Source organism: Vulpes vulpes, chromosome X (assembly GCF_048418805.1).
Source record: "Vulpes vulpes isolate BD-2025 chromosome X, VulVul3, whole genome shotgun sequence".
Lineage (NCBI taxonomy): Eukaryota > Metazoa > Chordata > Mammalia > Carnivora > Canidae > Vulpes > Vulpes vulpes.
The window spans coordinates 87,952,159-87,972,288 of record NC_132796.1 but is presented as its reverse complement, the minus strand read 5'-3'; the positions used below and the strand labels follow the sequence as shown (position 1 = coordinate 87,972,288).

Below are 20,130 nucleotides of genomic sequence, written 5' to 3'. Positions count from 1 at the left end.
TACGCTCCTCCCCTCCCCCCCCCCCCCCCGCTACTTGTTGCAAATTCGGGGAGCGACTCCACACGTGGAGCCCCGAGCCCACTCCCTCCTCCACCCGTCGGGAGTCGGTCGGGCTCAGGGTGCCCACGGATTCCAGAGTCCCAGCTGCCAGCCCCGCCACCTAGGAGGCCCCGCCCGCTTCCAGCGCCAGACGCCGCGCCCCGCCGGCAGAGCTCTCGGCAGCTGGACCGAGCTGGGCATTACCGGCTCCGCGCCTCGGCAGCCACTTCCTGGGTCGGGACGGAGGATCGGTGGGAGCCTCTCCTCGAGGGAGCTTGGGCGCCCCGCTGCGGCCAGAGCCGCGGGGCTGCCCACGTTGCCCTTGAAGCTGCCAAGCCCACCCGCCCTCCGGGCCGCAGCGCGGCAGCGGGGGACCGAGGCGGCCCTTCCCCCCACTGCCAGCCCACGGCCCCCGGGGATCCCTGAGCAGTTGCGCCCCGCGGGCGCCGGCCGGGCTGGCGGGGTAAGGGTTCGAGGAGAGGGCGCAGGGTGCGGGCGGGGCGGGGCGGGGCGGGGCGGGGCGGGGGGCATCTATTTCAGCCGAGGACCGTGTGATAGGAAGCGGTGACAATGAGTCACAGGGCAGCGGGGCGCGAACGCTCCCCTCCCCCCGCACACGCTCGCGGGATGGTTTCTGAGGCGAGCGTGGCCCACTTCGGTTACCTCAGCCGTTACACAATCCCGCCCGCGCGGAGGAGGGGCCGCCCTGCCCGGGCCGCTCGCGGCCCTTATGCAACCAGTGCTCTCCTGACCTAATTCCACGCCGGACCCACCCCACCGGGAGCCGCGGCCCCGGAAGGGCCAACTCTCGCCGCCGCCGCGGCCCCGGGGCCGGGCGGGAGCGGGGGACGCCCGCGCCGACCGAACGTCGCGGCCCCGGCGCGAGCGTGAGAAGGGTGCGAAGTTCCTCCGCGGGCGGGGAAGGTGCAGGCAGGTGCAAGGAGCCGGGTGCGGGCAGGAAGAGGCCGAGGCGACCGACACAGGGACCGCGGCCCCGCGCACGAAACGGGGAGACAAAGATGCCAAAGGCCCGCGAAAAGAGACAGACAGTGACCGAGACAGAAACCGGCTGGGAGACTCGGGATTATGGGCTATGAGGAGACACAGGAAAAGACAAAGAGCGACAGAGACAGAAAGGGCCATAAATTGGTAGCGACAGAGACCAAGTCAGAGACGGAACTCCAGACACCCCTCCCCCACTCCGGTAACGTCCCCCCTCTCCGTCCACGGTCGCCCGTGTCCCCGTGGGCCCCAGCCCACCACGTCCCGACTCCGACTCCCCGTCGCGTTCTTTCCCGGCCGCGACCGGTGGGCTCACCTAGGCGAACCGCCTCGTTGTACTTCAGCAACGCCGCCTCCACCTGGCGCTCTCGGTACAGCCGGTTGCCCTCGTGCCGGAGTTGCGACGCCCGTGCGGGGCCGGGGAACAACTTGCCCAGGAGGCCGCTGAGCACCACGTTGACCCGCAGCGGCGGTGGTGGCGGCGGCGGCGGCGGCAGCGGCTGCGGCGTTTCGGCCGCTTCCGCCTGCTGCCCGGCTCTCCGGACCCCGCGGGCCCTGCTGGCGGCCACCATCAATGCCGAGAGCTTAACCCCGCACAGAGCGCAGCGCCGGTCGGCTGCCCTCCCGCGTTCCAGGCACAGTTTACAGAAGGTGTGGCCGCACGACAAGGACACGGGGTCTGACAGAAATCCATTGCACTTCCGGCACTTGAAACCGTCCCACACTTCGGTGGCCTCGGCGGCGGCCGCTGTCACCCCTGCCTCCTCCGCCACCGCCTCACAGCTCGCCGCGCCGCTCCCGTCCGGGGGCGCCGGCGGCAGCGCCTCGCTTTCTGAGACTTTCTGGGCCAGGCAGCGCACCAGCTGTTCCAGCTGCTCGGCCACCAACTGCTGCCGCTCGGAGAGCTGTCTGTACACCTCAAGGGCTTCCTGGAGGCGCCCCCCAGACGCCAGGGCGTCAGCCTGCTGGAGCAGGACTTTGCTCTCGGGCGTCGAGGTCTCGGGAGGCTGCTCCTCCGGCCCCGGCTCCTGAGTGGCTAGAGGAGCGGGGCCTTTGGTAGCCGCCTCCGGCTGGGGGTCGGTATCTACGCGGGCCGCTGAGGTCGCGGGCTCCGCCGGCTCCGGCTCCGCCAGTTCTAAGTTGTTGCCGCCGAGCTCGGCGGGCAAGCTCAACATCTGTCCAGTCTGAAGTGAATCCATGGCGAGAGGCAGGCGCACAGGGAAGAGGCGTCTAGGGCTAGAGACCTAGAACAGAGAGCGACGGCTGAAGGGAATCCAGGCTGCCACGGCCACAGCGTTGCCGCGTGCCGGTCCTTGCCGCGCCTCCGGGAGCTCCATGCCGGCCGCCCCGCGCCGCCGCTAATAACTGTCTTGTCTCAGCAAAGTGTTATATAAGACAGTACCACGTGACGCGCCGCCACGCCGCTCATTGGCCGGCGGCAGGGAAATTGTTACAAAACCAGACAGTTTTGTAACAGTGTTGCGATTGCTTCTCTTGGCTTCGCTTTTCTTGGCTTCTTTTTGAGGTTGTTTGTGTGTTTACTCTCCCCCTTATCCCCCCCTCACAATGTGGTTCCTTTTCTGAGGAGAGGCAGGGGAAGAAAACCCAAAGTTTTCTCTCAGGCTTCTCCGTCACCCGACCGTACCGGATCCCACCCCCAGACCCGCCAGCAAACAGGTCCCCTCAGCCAGCCGCTCGCTAGCGGCCCTTCCCCCAACCCACCCTCAGAGACGCCGATCTCGCGCGCAGCCCACCTGGTCTCTGAGAGGCAGAAGGCTTGCCCTCCTAGGGGCTACGGCTGACGTCTGCGAAGGGAAGCGTGTTGGGACGGTCCCCCAGGAAGCCCACAACGCCCCCCCCACTCTAGTTCCGGCCCTGGGAGCCCCGTCCCGGCTGCTCACATTAGGGGTCCCTAATCGCCTTCCCCGAGGGCTGCCCCCCCCCCAAAGGTAGTGAGTGTAGTCGTCCGGGGGTGCTTGCTCTTCTGTACTGGGAGCCACCCGGAGCAGGGCGGGCCCGGCGGGCGCAGAAGTTGGGTGGCGCTCGCCAAGCGGTGAGGGACGCGTCAGGAAGATGCGCTTGCCGCCGGAGCCCTGGGAAGGCGCCTCGCGTGCCGGCTCCTCACCTCTCGCGCCAGCCAGAGCCGGAACCTGCGCTGAGGGCGGGGGGAGGTTGGGCACGCGGTCCTGGGGGCTCCCGGCCCCTGGCCAAGGGGCGCGGCCCTGAGAACTTGGCCCGCTGGGCTCAGTGGGTGCCCTGGGGAGGTGGGAGAAGCGCAGGTGGGACTGAACCCGAGGGCGCTCCTCGGGGGGAAAGTCCATGAGTCCCGAACAGCGGGGCCCAGTCGCCTCCAGGGTCGCAGCTCCCGAACGTCGGCGTGTCACAGCGGGGGGCTGCTGTGTGTGCGCCCCGGGCCGTGGTGCTGGGGCGCGCAAGGAGCCAGGCGGCCTCGAGGGTGCCCCCCTTACTTCCAGAGGGCCAGTGTGAACGCTCGCGGGATCTCTCCCCGCACTCTCCCCCTTCACCCCCCCCCCCCCCCGCGGTCCTCACACTTCTGACGGGAGCCACCAGCACGAACAAATAAGGCTTAGAGACCTAGAGGAATACTGCACATCCCCCAAGGCCACGCTGCCGCGAGCAGAGAGGCGGGGGCTGGGCTTGCCTGGCTCCGTTAGCCTCCTCGGCTTGCGGGCTCCTCGGCTTGTGGGCTCCGAGCGGAGCCTCGCTGGGAGCCTCGCGCTGGGGCCACGCGCCATCCCAGTGCCTGAGGACCTGCAGCTGGCTCCTGCTGTGGCCATTTCTTAGTTGGGTGACCTTGGGCAATGACCTAAGCTCTAGGAGCGGACGTTTTGGGTTCTGAACACATGCCAGGGATGATCTTAGTCGGGATAAAGTCATGTTTCAGAGCTGGGGACCACCGGCTCCGTCAGGGCTCTTTTAGGCCATTAATGTCCCGTGGAGTCAACATTAGGTCCCAAACAAGTACACTGTCATGCAGTGATATCTAGAGCCTCCCTCTGGTGAGACAGGACTGGGGAAAGGGTCAGAGGGGAAAGTGACCAAGAAAAGAAACCAAGGAATGCAGGATGTAGCCAGGAAGGCATAAGGCGCTCCCAGGAAAACTTAGATTGCAGCCTTGGCTTTGCCATGACTCGCTCGCTATGAGACTTCAGGCAAGTTCTCCACTCAGGCCTTAGTTTCTCCTGATCTCCAAGGTTCCCTCCAGCCCCCACCTTCAGTGGCTTCTATCCTAAGACTGAAATTTCATGACACCAACTCAACTACTTAAGTACAAGACTAGTCCAAATGCTATGTGCTAGGTGTGCGGTGGGGGGGGGCAGGGGATGGCTTGGACAAGGGGGTGAAGTCAGCAGCAGCAGCATTAGTAGGAAGGCAGGGTGGCTAGACTGCTGTCCTCTTCATCGGGGTCAGGCCTGAGCTAGCTTTTGAAGATAGAGAAGTCAGGGGACTGGCCAAGAGGGGAGGAGATGGCCATGCCAGGCAGTGGAGGAGAAGCTGGGGCTCCCAGTAACGTACTAAGTAAGGGAAGCTCCTTTCACCCTTCAAATTCCCCTGCTGTTGAATAGGCTCTGTCTTAGTCCATTCAGGTTGCCATAACAAAATACCATAAACTGGGTGGCTTATAAGAAACAGAAATTTATTTATCACACTTCTGGAGGCTGAACAAGATCAAGATCAAGACTCTAGCAGATTCGGTGTCTGGTGAGCGCCCACTTCCTGGTTCATAGACAGCCATCTTCTGGCTATGTCCCCAAATGGTGGAAGGTGAGGGGATCTCTCCGGGGTCTCTTTTATAAGGGCACTAATTCCATTCACGAGAGTGAGAGCCCTTTTAACTTAATCACCTCCCAAGGGCTCCAATTCCAAATACCATCACATTGGGGATTAGGTTTCAACATATGAATGGGGTGGGCGACACAAACATTCAGTCCAGAGCAGACAAAGCAGACAGAGCAGACAGACTTCAGGAGCTTTCCATTGTATTTGCATATCAGGACTGCCTGTAGGATAACACCGAATGGGCTTCTATTGAATTTTGGAAAACATTACCGCAATGACTTTCTTTCCTTCTTTATTTAAAGTAAACAAACATTACCTCGAAATACATTTGTGGACCAACTCGAAAGTGTCCTACTCAAAACTTCCTCAACTCTGCTCTTCACTCATTGGAGCTCCCTACAAGGAGGGGAGAGGAGAGATTGACAACAGTTTTTCAGATGCAAATATTCCATTTGGAGTGCCTGGTTCTTCAAAGCTCCATTTATTTTGTTAGGATGCTAAGGTGTGGCTGGGATGCTAAGGATGCCACCGTGTGGCTAAGGTTAACGAGAAGGGAAAAAGCAAGGGTTGATCTGCACCCCATTTCCCAGTGACTACAGCAAATTTTCCAACTGGGCACCGAGGAACCTTTCTGGGCCCACAGGAATCAGCTGGCAAGGCTCTACCCTAGCTCCCTCTCCCAGGGCAGCACTGCAACTGTCTGTCTGTTTTGTAGTGAGCTTTGGGAAGCCATTGAAGAAAGGCTTTTTCTTTTTCTTTTTTTAAAATTTAAATTCAATTAGCCAACATCCCTTCTTTAAAACAAAAAGTTTGACAAGAGGGAATCAGAGTGGGAGACAAACCATAAGAGACTCTTAATCATAGGAAGCAAACTGAGGGTGGCTGGAGGGAGGAAAGTGGGGGGGGGCGGATGAGGTAACTGGGTGATGGGCATTAAGGAGGGGACATGATGTAATGAGCACTGGGTGTGAGGTACAACTGATGAATCACTGAACTCTACCTCTGAAACTAATAATACGCTATGTTAATAGAATTTAAATAAATATAAATAAAATAAGAAGTTTGAAAGCCATAGTAATTTTCACCTATTTTCATTTATTTGTAGGGCATCTTCTATATACCAGGCACTGTTGTAGGTACTGGAGATATATCAAAGCAGCTCTTGGCTCCCAGATGCTCCCTTTACAGATGGTTGCACATATTTCCCACACATTCTTATCCCAACTTGCTAGACAGACTAGAAGTTCTATGAGGGCAAGACTAGTGCCTTGCATCTCCTCCTCAAAGGACAGTATTTGTTTTTTGTTTTGTTTTGTTTTGTTTTGTTTTAGAGAGGGAAGGGAGAGAGACGAAGGTAGAGAGTCTTCAAGCAGTGAGTGTAGAGCCCTAAGGTTCGATCCCACCACCCTGAGATCATGACCTGAGCCAAAATCAAGAGTTGGACACTTAATCCACTGAGCCCCCCAGTTGCACCTCAAAGGACAGAATTGGAACAGATCTTACTGAAAATGGCAGTGGACATTTTGGCTCTGGTTGGGAGAGTGCAGAGGGACAAACGGACATCCAGCTAGAAGGTCATACCTTTGCCCTGGGTCATTCACAGAGGAGATAGCAGGCACGCAGATAATAAAGAGTTGACAGTTCTGTGCTCACTTGGGCAGCACATATACTAAAATTGGAAAGAGCTGACAGTCCCATATAACCCTGCACACATGCTGTGCATGGAAGCTTGGCCAAAGCACTTACTCTTCACTTGAGTTTCTCAGTTTATAAATGGGGGGTGACCCATCAATTGTGCAGCCCTTATAGGGGAAGAAAAAAAGGCACCATGGGTGTTAAAGACACTGCCATGAAAAAGGCTGCCCCTTGCTATCTAGAGTAACCCAAACACAGAGCTAAAAACTAAAAGTGTAAAAACTTTACAGCTTAGCCCTGGCTTCACAAATGAGGGAATTGAGGGCTAGTGAAAGCTGATGACCTGCTGTGGGTCATAGTGGGAATTCATGACACAGCCAGGATGGGAAGCTAGATCTCCTGTCTCTTTGATTAACGTTCTTTCCATGTGAGCAAAGAGCTTCCAAAGGACACAGAACATCTCCCCAAATAAGTTGGAAGTTATTTCGGGTTTCTTACGAGGTTTGCAATTCAACAAATATTTATTGAACATATACTATGTGCTGATGGAGCTGGCATTTGTGGGCAATAATAGAAAGAGATGGCATAGTTCTTATCCTCCAGTGGCTAACTGAGGAAACAAGAGGCAAAGCTTTGAAATAGTTAAATAAAAATAACAGGCAGTATGTGAGAAGTGCCAAAATTGGGGGAACAGTGAGTCCAAGCGACAGCTCAAAGGAGATAGTCGACATCACTCTTCATCTCATAGAGAAATTGCCTTTAAGCTGAGCTAGAGAGGATTTAACTAGAGAAGTTAAAGACTGCCTCACTTCTCAACTCGAGGGGGATTCCCTTCACATTAGGGGCCACCTGGCTGCAAAAGAAGGAGGAGAAATTAAAGTAAGCAGGGTTGGTTAAGGCCCAGGAATTTCTATTTATAAAGGCCACCCGTGTGATTATGATGCTCAGCCAAGTTTGGTTGTAAAGGATAATGCAGAATGGATTGGATAAGTACATCCCAATCCTTCTCTCCCTAGCCTATCTCCAGTTTCTCTGAGGGGTAGGTATCAATGATTCTTTTTTTAAAAGATTTTATTTATTTATTCATGACAGACACAGAGAGGCAGAGACATAGGCAGAGGGAGAAGTCCCTGTGGGGAACCCAACACAGGACTCGATCCCAGGACCCTGGGATCATGCCCCCAGCAGATGCTCAACCACTGAGCCACCCAGGCGTCCTGGTGTCAATAAAGCTTGTCTACATTTTACTGAAGGGAAAACTGAGGATCCAGAGACTCTGTTGATGGTTTGGTGTTGTTTTGTTTTGCTTTGCTTTGCTTTGCTTTGCTTTGTTTTGCTCCAGACTTTCAATGAGATGTTCAAGGTCATTCAACAAGTAGTGTGGTCTCTGGTTTCCTGCCAACCTGTAGAAATAGAAAGATTGCAAGATATCATCTCAAGGAAGGTTTTGCTTCATTTCTCTGCAAGACAAATCAGACCCATTTGGTTGGCCCGAGTTGGTTGCCCAGGGTACAAAAAGGAGCAAGTCTCTGGGGCTGCCAGGTGTGTGGGACAAAGCCCAGGCGAGGTTACAGGCCGGGAGCTCCGAGTTCTAACTTTGCTATGGGACTCAGCCCAAGCCACTTCCTCTCTCTCTTTGGGTGTCCTTCACCTATTAATAATGATGCCCAATGTCACCGTTGGGATTAGCTACCAGTGATGGAAAGTGCACAGGGCAGTTAGTCCCGGTATGATTCCTAGGAACAGAAGGGATCCACAGCCATCTGCCAACAGTGTAAGTAGACTGTACTGACTGCCTTCAGAGTAGAAGCCTTTTCTTCCCAGGAGAGTGAGCTAAAGGCCTGAGGAGAGGCCCTGACCTCCGCAGGGGTACTGGCCAATGTGGAGGTCCGGAAGGTCCTGGCAGAGGGCAGTCTGGTCCAGAAAAACAAATCAAAGGCAGATTATCTGCAGGTTAAACAGCAAACATTCATCAGAAGGAAATTACCTGAAAATTGGCAGGCCTGGGAATGGTTAAAATCTTTTATATATTGTGGCAAAATATACAAAACATAAAACTCACCATTTTAACCATTTCAACTGTACAGTTTGGTGGTAGCAAGTACTTTTGCATCATGATGCAACCATTACCGCCATCCACCTCCAGAACTTTTTTCATCTTGCAAAACCAAACCTCTGTACCCATTGAAGAGCAACTCTCCATCCCCCCCCCACTCCAGCTCCTGGCAACCATTATTCTACTATCTGTCTCCATGAATCTAACAACTCTAGGTACTTCGAATAAGTGGAATCATATAGTATTTGTCTTTTTGTGGCTGGCTTACTTCACGCAGTATAATGTCTTCAATGTTCATTCGTGTTGTGGCATATGTCAGAATTTCTTTCCTTTGAAAGGCTGAGTAATATTCCACTGTACGTATATACATCTCACTTTCTTGCTTATTCATTCGTCAGCCAATGGACTTTTGGGTTGCTTCCACCTTTTGACTATTGTAAAGAATACTGCTATAAGCATGAGTATGCAAATCTCTCTTCCAGATTCTGCTTTCACTTCTTTGGGATCTATACCCAAAGGGAGATCTGTGGGATTATATGGTGACTGGCTGGCAATTCCAATTTTTGCTTTTCTGAGGAACCACCATATTGTTCTTCACAGCAGCTGCCCCATTTTCCATTCCTACCAGCAATCCATACGGCTCCAATTTTTCCATAGCCTTGTCAACACTTGTTATTTTCTCTTGCTTTCTTTTAATGAGAGCCACCATAATGGGTGTGAGGTGGCATCTCATTGTGGTTTTGATTTGCATTTTCTTGATGATGAGTGATTTGAGCTTTTTTTTTTCATTTGCCTACTGGTCATTTGTATGTCTTCTTTGGAGAAATGCCTATTCAAGTACTTTGTTGATTTTTTAGATCGGTTGTTTGTTGTTTTGTTGTTGGGTATTAATCCTTTATCAGACATGTGACTTGCCATTTTTTCTCCCCTGTCTCCCGTTCTACGGATTGCTTTTTTTCTTTAATGGGTTGCTTTTCACTGCTAAGAGTGTCCTTATCTGAAAACGCTGGGAGAACTGGGAGATGCCAGAATTCAGGTTTGGATCTTGAAGTATCTGGATTCAAAATTGAGCTATTTGAGGTTGTGTAAGTTACTTAAGCTCTTTGAGCCTGCCTTAGTTCTTCCACCCAAAAAATGGGGATGATGCTTATCATAGAACCTAGCTCATAAAATTCCTATGATGATGCATAAATGAGATCACATGTCTCCAATCTTACCGCAGAACCTAGCCCAGGTTAAATACTCCGTAAGTGGTAGCCTTTATTAGTATTGGCTTTAAGAAGGAACCAGAATGATGTAATTGAAATGTGATATTCGTTATTATCAAATGGGTGAGGAGGCCAACAATATTGAATAACCAACCCAAACATGACAATATTACATAATACTGAACACTTGTGCAGCAAGTTGCGATTTACAAAGCATTTAAACATTCATCATTCATTCAACAGGCCCCACTGGAAACATACTCATGAGTAAGACAGCCATGTAGAACCGAGTGGGACAGATTGACAGAGAAAAAGGCAGTATTAATCAGGAGAGGAGGGCTAAAAAGAAGAAGCATAGAGGAGATCAGTTCAAGGGAGGGTTTCTCCAGCGGGCAATGTGAACCCAGACTTTTGCAGGATTTGGGGGCTAGGGAGAGGCGAAGCATGCTGGAAGGGGCTGAGCATTCAAGCTAGAGGGAAATGCCACTACAAAGCCTGGAAGTGAGAGACGCTGGCTTGCTAGGGAACCGCCACTTAGTGTATCATGGCTGGAGCCAAGAATTTAAGAGAGAGGAGCAGGGTGAGACAAGTCTAGAGAGTTAGGCAGGTGCCAGGCCATGAAGGGCTGTGTGGACCAGGGTGAGGACTTGTGATTTTATCCCAAGAGGGAGAAGATGCTGTTGAAGGGTTTAAAGCAGATTCATGATGTGACTGGCTTTGCTGCTTTATAAGATCCTTGGCTGCAGTGTGGAGAGTGGAATGACAAAGACAAGGCCTGGGGGAGACCAGGTAGAAAGGTGAACTAAAGGAAGGACAGCAAGGCTAGGGAGAAATGAGGGCTCAAGAGATATTTAGGATAAAATGGAGCAGATATGGGGACTGACTAGATGACCTTAGTTGACTCTTTGGGGACAATTTAGATATTAGCATTATTTTTTCACTTCAGACGAGTAACAGACTGAGGAAGGATCACTGATTTGTACGGGGTCCCAGAGCCAGAAGGAATCTGATCAGGACCCTGGCTTTCCACCCTGACACCTCCTGTTCACTCCTCCAGAATTTGCTGTTGCATGAGTTTCCAGATCTTTCCTGTAAATCCCTTTTAAGGAATTCAAGTCTTGTTTCCCCATCGACTGCTTTACAGCATATAATCATTTCAGAGGTACTTTATCTGAGTTTTTAATTGGTTGTCAACGTACAATGGCTTCACACCCCTGAGCTTCAAGACATTCTTCTTCCTTTCTTTCTACTTAGTGTTTAATGAGTAGTCTGGAAGCAAACTCTTCTATCCCAGGGAGGCTCAAATGAAGAGTCTGGGGCTCAGAAAGAATGAGCCTAAGTCCTAGGCTTGGCCACTAATTAGCTGTGGGATAGAGCAAGTCACTTTCTATAAACTCCCATCTGAAAACCCTGGGGGCTAGAACCTACGAATGCATACTCGCTCAAATTCAATAACTGTATGAGTCTCTTCTAAAAAAGTATACCTTCAAAAAAAAAAAGTATACCTTCAAACTGAATAACCACTCTCTTATGAATCTGTTTGGTAAGTTGGGTTTCTGACTCCATAATATGCTCATGGTATTACGGATTTTCCCTGAAACTCTACTGTTTGCTCACCAGGGAATATATCTCTGCTCTGTAATTGCCAAGTGGAGTGTTATCAGACTTAACTGTCAACCAAGATGCATGGATTTGTTTGTATTTCTCTCAGGCATTTGTACTGCTAAAGCTATTTTTTTTTTGGTAGGGTTGGAGGAGAACAATTCTCTAAATTATAAAACCAGAAGGGAGAGAAAAAAATGAATGAAGAAGGTGAATTTACACCTTATGGAAAACCTACTACCTAATATGCCTATAGCAAGGCATCAGTGAGATGGTGGAGAAGTATCTCTGTGAGTGGCAAGGCCCCGCACAAGTGGAGGGTGCTATGGCATTATCCTTGCTTTAAACCCCATGAGCTCGGTGAGCCTGTGAGGGAAGAAGAGCCTTTGGCAGTGCCAACTCACCCAGGACCAGGGCCCAGCCGGGCTGCAAAGACCTGACCATCCATCCCACTGCCAGGGGCTGGGCTCCAGGTCCTGGGCCTGTGCTGTGACCCTCCTGGGACAAGGTCTAGGCCCAAGAGACCAGCACTCCTGTAGGTCCCCCGCCCCTCCCATGGCTTCCACGAACAGCAGGAGGTGCTGGGCTTGAGGACCTTTCCCCTGAGGGCTTGGGGCTCTTGCAGGGGATGGCACCCCTGTATGGGTGCTTCTCTCAGCTGAGCACCCACAGTGCAGTCTGGCTGTGACACACTGGGACTAGGAGACCAGGGATGGGCCAAGTCACTCTTTGTGCGGGGCCAAGGCAGGGTCTCACCTGGGGGCTGCGGTCCTTCACTGGGAGGCTGTGGAGAGGATCTAGAGAGAGAGAGGAAGGAGGATAAGGCCCTTTGCAGACGGTCAAGCCCTAGGTGGATAGAAGAGAGATGCCGCCGATCGTGACAGTGACTGCAAAGCTCTTGGGAGTCCATCAACAAACATTTGCCAAACGCCTACCCGAGCAAAGACACCATGGGTGTTACAACCTTGAAGGTCCGGATGTTTCCCCCCAGTGGCCGGTGCTCACAGGGAGCTAGACAATGTCCACACACGCCACTGTAATTCAGGACAGGCTGTGGAGGTGGCGGGGGGAGCAGACACAGAAAAGAAGGCTGCCTGGAGTGGTGAGTTTTGGACCGGGCTGGGCTGTGAAAGAGACCTCTAGATTGGTTTTTGGGGAGCGGCCCTGGCCATGCCTGACATTCAAGGGAGCCCTCTGCAAGTTGGTGTGGCCTTGGGTCCTTCCCCCTGTCCCACTCTGACCCTGGTGACAGTACTGCAAAGGGCAAGGACTCAACCACATCTATTGACTAACAAGGGGAGAGAGGTGAGGAAAGAGAGCGCCTTTCCCTAAGGAACTCTGTCATCATGCAAGTGTCTTCCTCCCTAGACCATGAACTAGGGCAAACACTAGTCATAGGCACCCGTGAATCCCCAGCCACTAGCACAATTCCCTGTATATAGTAGGTGTTCAACACATGCCCAGTGAAGGATTGAATGACTAACATCTGGAATGTTTGTCCTGTAACTTCAAGTGGACAGCCCAGCTTTTCATGACCTAGGAAGACACTGGTTTTCCTGTAAAAAAAAACTATCTCCCTGGGAGCATTTAATTTTGCAGTTAGGCAAAGGAGCTGCCTTATTAGTCATCCCACTCATCACAGGACTTCCATCAAATCCCCCAGGTCTGTCCTCAGACCAGCACAATATCCTTGTGCTTTCCTACCCCAAGACTCAGGCTTTTCTTACAGCCAAGGAACCTCTGAGGCCTTGTGTGCATTTTAACACAACACCTTGTGGAGACAATGTCCTTGTCAACAGCTTCAGTGCACCCAACCCAGTCAGGGCATGCTGCCTATCTTTGAAACCCAAATTCTTCCTCCCTCTGGAGACCTTTCTTGAGAAGAGTCCACACACCATGACCCGTCCTGATTGTCTTGGCTGCTCAGTTGAGTGAGGCATTCATTATATTACAGGTTATCACACTTGAGTCACAGAGATGTTTTGTGTACTGCCTTTTCTCCAAATAGATGGTGAGCCCCTTGTTGCCAGAGATAATAGCACCTGCTTCTCTGTCCCCAGGAATGTCTCCCAAACATGCGTTGCACATAGGTGTGCAATAAATGCTTGCTGATCGAGGGGGAAAGCAGAGAATTGATCTGGCCTTTTGGGGGGATCTTCGAGTCCCAGACATTTGCTTTGTCTATGACTGGATAATTAACCTTCTGCTGTCGAGTTGCCCTGGGAGCTGGACAGACAAGAAGCAATGCTGTCTCAACTTTGGATTAGATATCAGGAAATCTTGATTATGGACCTGACTCTGTCACTAACTAACATGAACTTTGGTAAGCCAGCCAGCTGCTCTTGGCCTCAGTTTCCCCAATTAAAAAATAGGGAGACTGCTACTTCTGGCTAAGGATTTGTATTTACCCCCCTGCATGAAACAGCCAAAAATTTTTTTTAAAAAAGACAACATGAAGCAACAGTTTTCAAGACACTAGATATTAGGCAACAAAGGATAGTGATCCCAGAGAGAAAACAAAGATGAGCCCTATGAATGCTTCAGTTTATTTTTTTTAATGGTTTTGTTGAGATGCAATCCATATGCCATGCAATTCACCTGTTCAAAGTGGACAATTCAATGGTTTTTTAGCATATTTGCAGATATGGGCAAACTTCACCAATTTTAGAACAAGTTCATCACCTCAGAAAGCAATCCCATACTCTTTAGCTGTCTATTCCCTTCTGCTCCAGCCCTACGCAACCCCTTATCTACCTTCTGTCTATAGATTTCCCTATTCTGGACATTTCAAGTAAGTGGTATCATATACTATGTGGTCTTTTGTAACTGGCTTCTTTCACTTGATATGATGTTTTCAAGATTCTTCCATGTTGTAGTATGCATCAGTGTATATTTCATTCCTTTATACAACCAAATCATGTTCCATTGCATGGATATAGCACATTTTATCTATACGTTCTTCAGCTGATGGACATCAGGGCTGTTTTCACCTTTTGGTTATTATGAATAATGTTGCTAGGTACAAACTATTTTGTGTACATATATTTTCCTTTCTCTGATGTACATACCTTGGAAGAGAATCACTGGTTCATATGGTAACTCTGTTTAAACTTTTCAGGAACTACCAGACTGTTTTTCAAAGTGGCTGCATCGTTTTAAATATCCACCAACAATGTACAAGTGTTCCGATTTTTCCCCATTCTTGCCAATACTTGTTATTAGCTGACTTTTTTATTACAGCCATTCTAATGGGCATTAAGTGGCATGATTTGCATTTCTCTGATGACAGAGAGCGACTTTTGTTTCTTCTTCTTCCTCTTTTTTTTTTTTTTTTTTTTTTTTTAGGGAGCGACTATTCATGTGCTTATTGATCATTTGTATATCTTCCCTGGGGAAATATCTCTTCATATCCTTTGTTCATTTTTAAATTGAGTGATTTATATTTTTATTGAGTTATAAGAATTCTATATATAGTTTAGATACAACTCCCTTATAAGATTAATGACTTGCAAATATTTTTTCCATTCTGTAGGTAATCTTTTTACTTTCATGAGTATTTTTTGAAGCACAAAAGTATTGAATTTTGATGAGGTCCAATTTACTTTTGCCTTTTGTTGCTTACCCTTTTGGTGTAATAAATAAAAACCCTTTGCCAAGGCATCTGGGTGGCTCAGTCAGTTGGGCATCTGACTCTTGGTTTTGGCTCAGATTATGGTTGCAGGGTCACAAGATCAAGCCCATGTCTGGCTCAGCTCTGCGAGTGGAGACTGCTTAGGATTCTCTCCCCCATCTTCTATCTCTCTCTCCTCTAAAAAATTTTTAAAAATTAAATAAATCCTTTGCCAAATCTGAGGTCATGAAGATTTACCCCTATGTTTTCTTGTAAGAGTTTTATAGTTTTAGCTCTTATATTTAGGTTTTTAAATCCATTTTGAATTGATGTTTGCATATGGTGTGGGGCAATGGTCCAACTTCATTCTTTTACATGTGGTTATCCAGCTGTCTCAGCACTATTTTTGAAAAGACTATTCTTTCACCATTGAATGATCTTGGCACTCTTGTCAAAAATCAGTTGACTATAGACACATGGTTTTATTTCTGGATTCTCCATTTTATTCCATTGATTTATAAGTCTATCTTCATGCCAGTACCACACTGTCTTGATTGTCATTGCTTTGTAGTAAATTTTGAAACTGGGAAGTGTGAATCCTCCTACTTTGTTCTTCTTTTTCAAGATTGTTTTGGCTATTCTAGGTCACATGCAATTCCATATGAATTTTAGAATCTGCTTGCCAATTTCTAAAGAGAAGCCAGCTGAGATTATTATAGGGACTGTATTATATCCATAGATCAATCTGAGAAGTATTGCCACTTTAACAATATTAAATCTTTCAGTCCATGAGCATGAGATGTGTTTCCACTTACTGAGATCATTAATTTCTTTCAACAGTGTGTTAAAGTTTTCACAGTATATAAGCTTTGTGCTCCTTTTCTTAACTTTATTGCTAAGTATTTTATTCTTTCTGATGCTACTGTAAATGGAATTGTTTTCTTTTTTCAAAGATTTTATTTAATGAGACAGAGGAACAGAGAGAGCACGAGCAGGGGAGGACAGAGGGAGAGGGATAAACAGATTCCCCACTGAGCATGGAGCCCCGATGGATGTGGGGCTCCATCCCAGGACCCTGAGATCATGACCTGAGCTGACGTCAGATGCTTAATTGGTTGAGCCACCCAGGTGCCCCTGGAATCGTTTTCTTAATCTCATTTTGGGATTGTTCATTGTAAATATATAGACATACAGTTGATTATTGTATATTGATCTTGTATCCTACAACCTTGCTGAACTTTTTTATTAGCTGTAATAGTTGGATTTATGTGTGTGTGTATTCCTTAAAATTTTCTACATACAATATCATGTTATCCAAAAATAGAGATAATTTTACTTCTTTCCTCTCCATTCTGGATGTCTCCTATTTCCTTTTTCTTGCCTAAGTTCCCTGGCTAGAACTCCAGTAAAATGTTGAGCCATAGACATTTTTATTCTGTTCCTAATTTTAAGGGTAAATCATCTTCTCTTTCACCATTAAGTATGATGTTAGCTGTGGGTCTTTTGTATATGTTCTTTGTTGAGGAAGTTCCCTCCTATTCCTAGTTTGTTGAGTGCTTTTGTCATGAAAGGGTGTTGGATTTTGTCAAATTCTTTTTTTGCATCTATTGAGATGGTCATGTGATTCTGTTTTGTATTTGATTGCTATGATGTATTACATTAATTGATTTTTAGATATCAAACCAGTCTTTTATTCTTAGGATAAATACCACTTTTCATGGTGCATAATTCTTTTTATATGTTTTTAGGTTCAGTTTGCTACTATTTTGATGTACGTTTTTGTACTCATATTTGTAACAGATAATGATCTCTAGTTTTCTTGTGATGTCTTTGGTTTTGGTATTAGGGTAATCAGGGTGATATCAGGCCTCAGAATGAATTGAGAATGGTTCTGAGTTTGTGAAGTTAGTATTAATCCTTTGAATGTTGTAATTCAATGACAAGCCATCTGAACCTGGCTTTTTTCCTTTGTGGGCAGATTTTTAAAAAAAAAAATTTCTAATTCAGTCTCTTATAGTAGATCTATTCATATTATTTTTTCTTCTGGAATCAGTTTCAGTAATTTGTGTTTCTCTAGGAATGTGCCTATTTCATCTGTCTAATTTGTTGGCATATAATTGTCCACAGAATTCCTTTATATTTATGTAAGATCATTTCTAATTCTAGAAATTTGAATCTTCTCTCTTTTTTTGTCTTGGTCAATCTAACTAAAAGTTTGTCAATTAGGGGGATCCCTGGGTGGCTTAGTGGCTTGGCGCCTGCCTTTGGCCCAGGGCATGATCCTGGAGTCCCGGGATCGAGTCCCATGTCGGGCTCCCAGCATGGATTCTGCTTCTCCCTCCTCCTGTGTCTCTGCCTCTCTCTCTCTTTCTCTTTCTCTCTTTCTCTCTCTTTCTCTTTCTCTCTCTCTCTCTAATAAATAAATAAATTTTTAAAAATTAAAAGTTTGTCAATTTTGTTAACAAAAGAAAGTTTTTGGTTTCACCAATTTTTCTCTTTTGTTTTTCTATTCTCTCTTCCATTAATTTCCACTCTGATCTTTATTATTTCCTCCTGACTTGCCTTAGATCGAATTTGCCCTTCTTTTTCCAGTGTCTTAAGGTGGAAGATTTGGCCCAACTTGTTGCCTTCGGAAAGTTTCCAGGATAGGGTGTGGGGAAGGGAAGCTGAGGTAGAGCCTGGCAGACTCCCTGAGTTGAGGACACAAATCTGAGAGTTCAGGAAATGAAGTCAGGTGCAGTTTGTATATTTTGTCCTGGTTTTTGGTTGTTTCAAGTGAGAGGGTAAATCCAGTACCTGTTACTCGGTCAGAAGTGGAAACTGTGCACAGCTTTGTTTAAATTCCAGAATGGCCTTTCTAAAAAAAAAAAAAAAAGAAAGAAAGAAAGAAAAAAAAGAGAGAGAGAAGGAGAGAAGGAAAGAGGGAGAGGCAAGTGTTTGTGGTTTGGGGCAACAGAGACAAGGCAGGTGTGATCAGGGGTTGAAGCCATCAGATACACAGGATTCCAAATTACAAACAGAAAATGTATTTTCTTTTCCCCTTATTGAGATATAGTATGCACATACATAAGACTATTTTCTTAGATTGAGAAAGTCCCTGGTGCAGGTTAATATTGTCTAATCATTAGTTTTCTCTTATTTTGCCCTGTAGTTGGAAGGAAAAAGATGGAGAAAAAAGAAAGCATCTGTTCTTCACTCTTTTTATTTTTTGTTTTGTTTTGTTTTGCCCAGGGAAATTTTTATCAACACTGATATTTACTCCAAAGTTCTTCACCCAAAAAGCAATATCCACTAATATCTGACTTTTATCCTAAATTCTACACATATATTTGCCAGCATTCCTTCAACTTAGAAATTAAAGTTTGTTTTAAATGAATAAACTTGAGTGTGGACAGATTTCTTTTTAGGTAAATAACACTGAATGAAATCTTTCCCTACACTGTTTTTGTTTTGGCCCACCTTAACTTCTTTGAAAGCCATCACTTTGCATCATTGGGTAAGCCTATTTTGACTTCTTTTACTGGTATCCAGTATAAATTAAAATGTCAAGTTAAAGCAATTTTTGTAAAGAGAGAGATGCACAGCTAGCCTCTGGATCCTTGTTACTAAATATGTGGTCCATGCATCAACAACATTAGCAACACTTGAAAGCTTTGTAGAAATATAGAATCTCTGGGCCTCCCTGGATCTTCGCAATCACATTTTAACAAGGTTATCAGGTAATTCCTACACACATTAAACTTTTAGACACACACTGCTGTAGAAAGCATAGTGATCAAAGGAAACCCTATATATAATATATAGTATTATATATATGTATGTGTGCATGTATAGGCTTGCATGGCAATGATGCATATAAATGTAGCATCTATACAAAAACATGCATAGGAATGATAACACATTTAGGATAGTGGCTATCTCTTGGAAGGTGTATTAGTTTTCATGTGGTATAACAAATTACCCCCAAACATAGTTGCTTAAAACATACATTTTCTGGAATCCAGGTATGGCTTAGTTGGGTCTTCTGCTTCAAGCTCTCTTACAGGTTGCAATCAAGTGTTGGCCAGGGATGCAGTCTCATCTGAAGGCTCTACTGCAGAACATTGGCTTCCAGGTTCATTTACATGGCTCTTGGAAGGATTCAGTTTTTCACAAGCTGTTGGACTAAAGATTCATTTCCTCATCAACTGTTGGCTAGAGGCCTGTCTTGAGTTTTTGCCATGTGGGTCTCCTATAGAGTATCTCAAAACATGGGCAGCAGGCTGTATCAGAGCAAGTGAGAGGGCAAGAGAGAGTGCTAGCAGGATGGAAGTCACAATCTTTTGTAACCTAATTACAGAAGTGACACATCCCATCTTTTTTGTAATATTCTAGACATTAGAATCAAGTCACTAAGTCCAGCCCACACTCAAAGGGAGGGCATGAATACCAGAAAATGAGGTTCAATGAGAGTCATCTTTGAAAGTCGCTAGTCAAAAACAGAGAGTGTCAGTTAAAGAGAATTCTAGGGTGTGGGAACACAGGGGGATTCGATTATATCTGTAATATTTTACTTCTTATGATGAGTTGTGGGCACATGCCATTTATTGTAATGTTTTATATAACTGTTTTTAGGTCGGAACTATTCCCTAATAAAGAAAAAGGAGGAGCGCCTGGGTGGCTCAGGCAGTTAAGCGTCTGGCTCTTGGTTTCAGCTCAGGTCATGAGAGCTGAAATGAGCTGCATGCTGGTTGTGCATCCTGCTTGGGATTCTCTCTCCATCCCTCTCCCTCTGCTCCTCCCTCCTCCTGCACTTGCTCTCTAATAAAAAAAAAAAAAAAGAGAAAACAAACAAAAAAAACCCCATTAAGGTCGAAGGGGCCTAATAACTGACTATGTTTAAGAGAAAAAGGGTGAAGGGGTGGTTATTCAGAAAAGGGGATGAGAGAAGGGCAAGGGCCCAGAGGTTTGAGGGTCGATAGAATCATTTCTATTTTTAGTGAAAGCTTCTTAGATGCTCTCTAGTTAGCATGAATGCCTTCTTCTCCTGTACTATATAATAGCACATCTCATTGTCTGACATTAATATTATGTAGGCGTGTCTGTGTGTATTTATCAACCACCACCACACTCCCAGATATTGTCAGGTTCTGGAAGGTTCATATCTTATAGGATTTTATTTCTCTTTCTATCCTATC

At 47.4% G+C, this 20,130-nt stretch overlaps 1 protein-coding gene across 10 annotated transcripts in view; it reads right to left on the bottom strand.

Moving 5' to 3' along the window:
• The window catches only part of LONRF3 (LON peptidase N-terminal domain and ring finger 3), a 39,271-nt gene extending 36,833 nt beyond the window's left edge, over positions 1-2,438 (bottom strand). For all 10 annotated transcript variants that reach the window (XM_025986734.2, XM_025986735.2, XM_025986737.2 and 7 more), the window contains exon 1: positions 1,358-2,438. In XM_025986734.2, coding sequence (XP_025842519.1) covers positions 1,358-2,240 — 883 coding nt within the window. In that variant the 5' untranslated portion in view covers positions 2,241-2,438. The remainder of the gene's footprint in view (positions 1-1,357) is intronic.
• Positions 2,439-20,130: the final 17,692 nt, after the last annotated feature.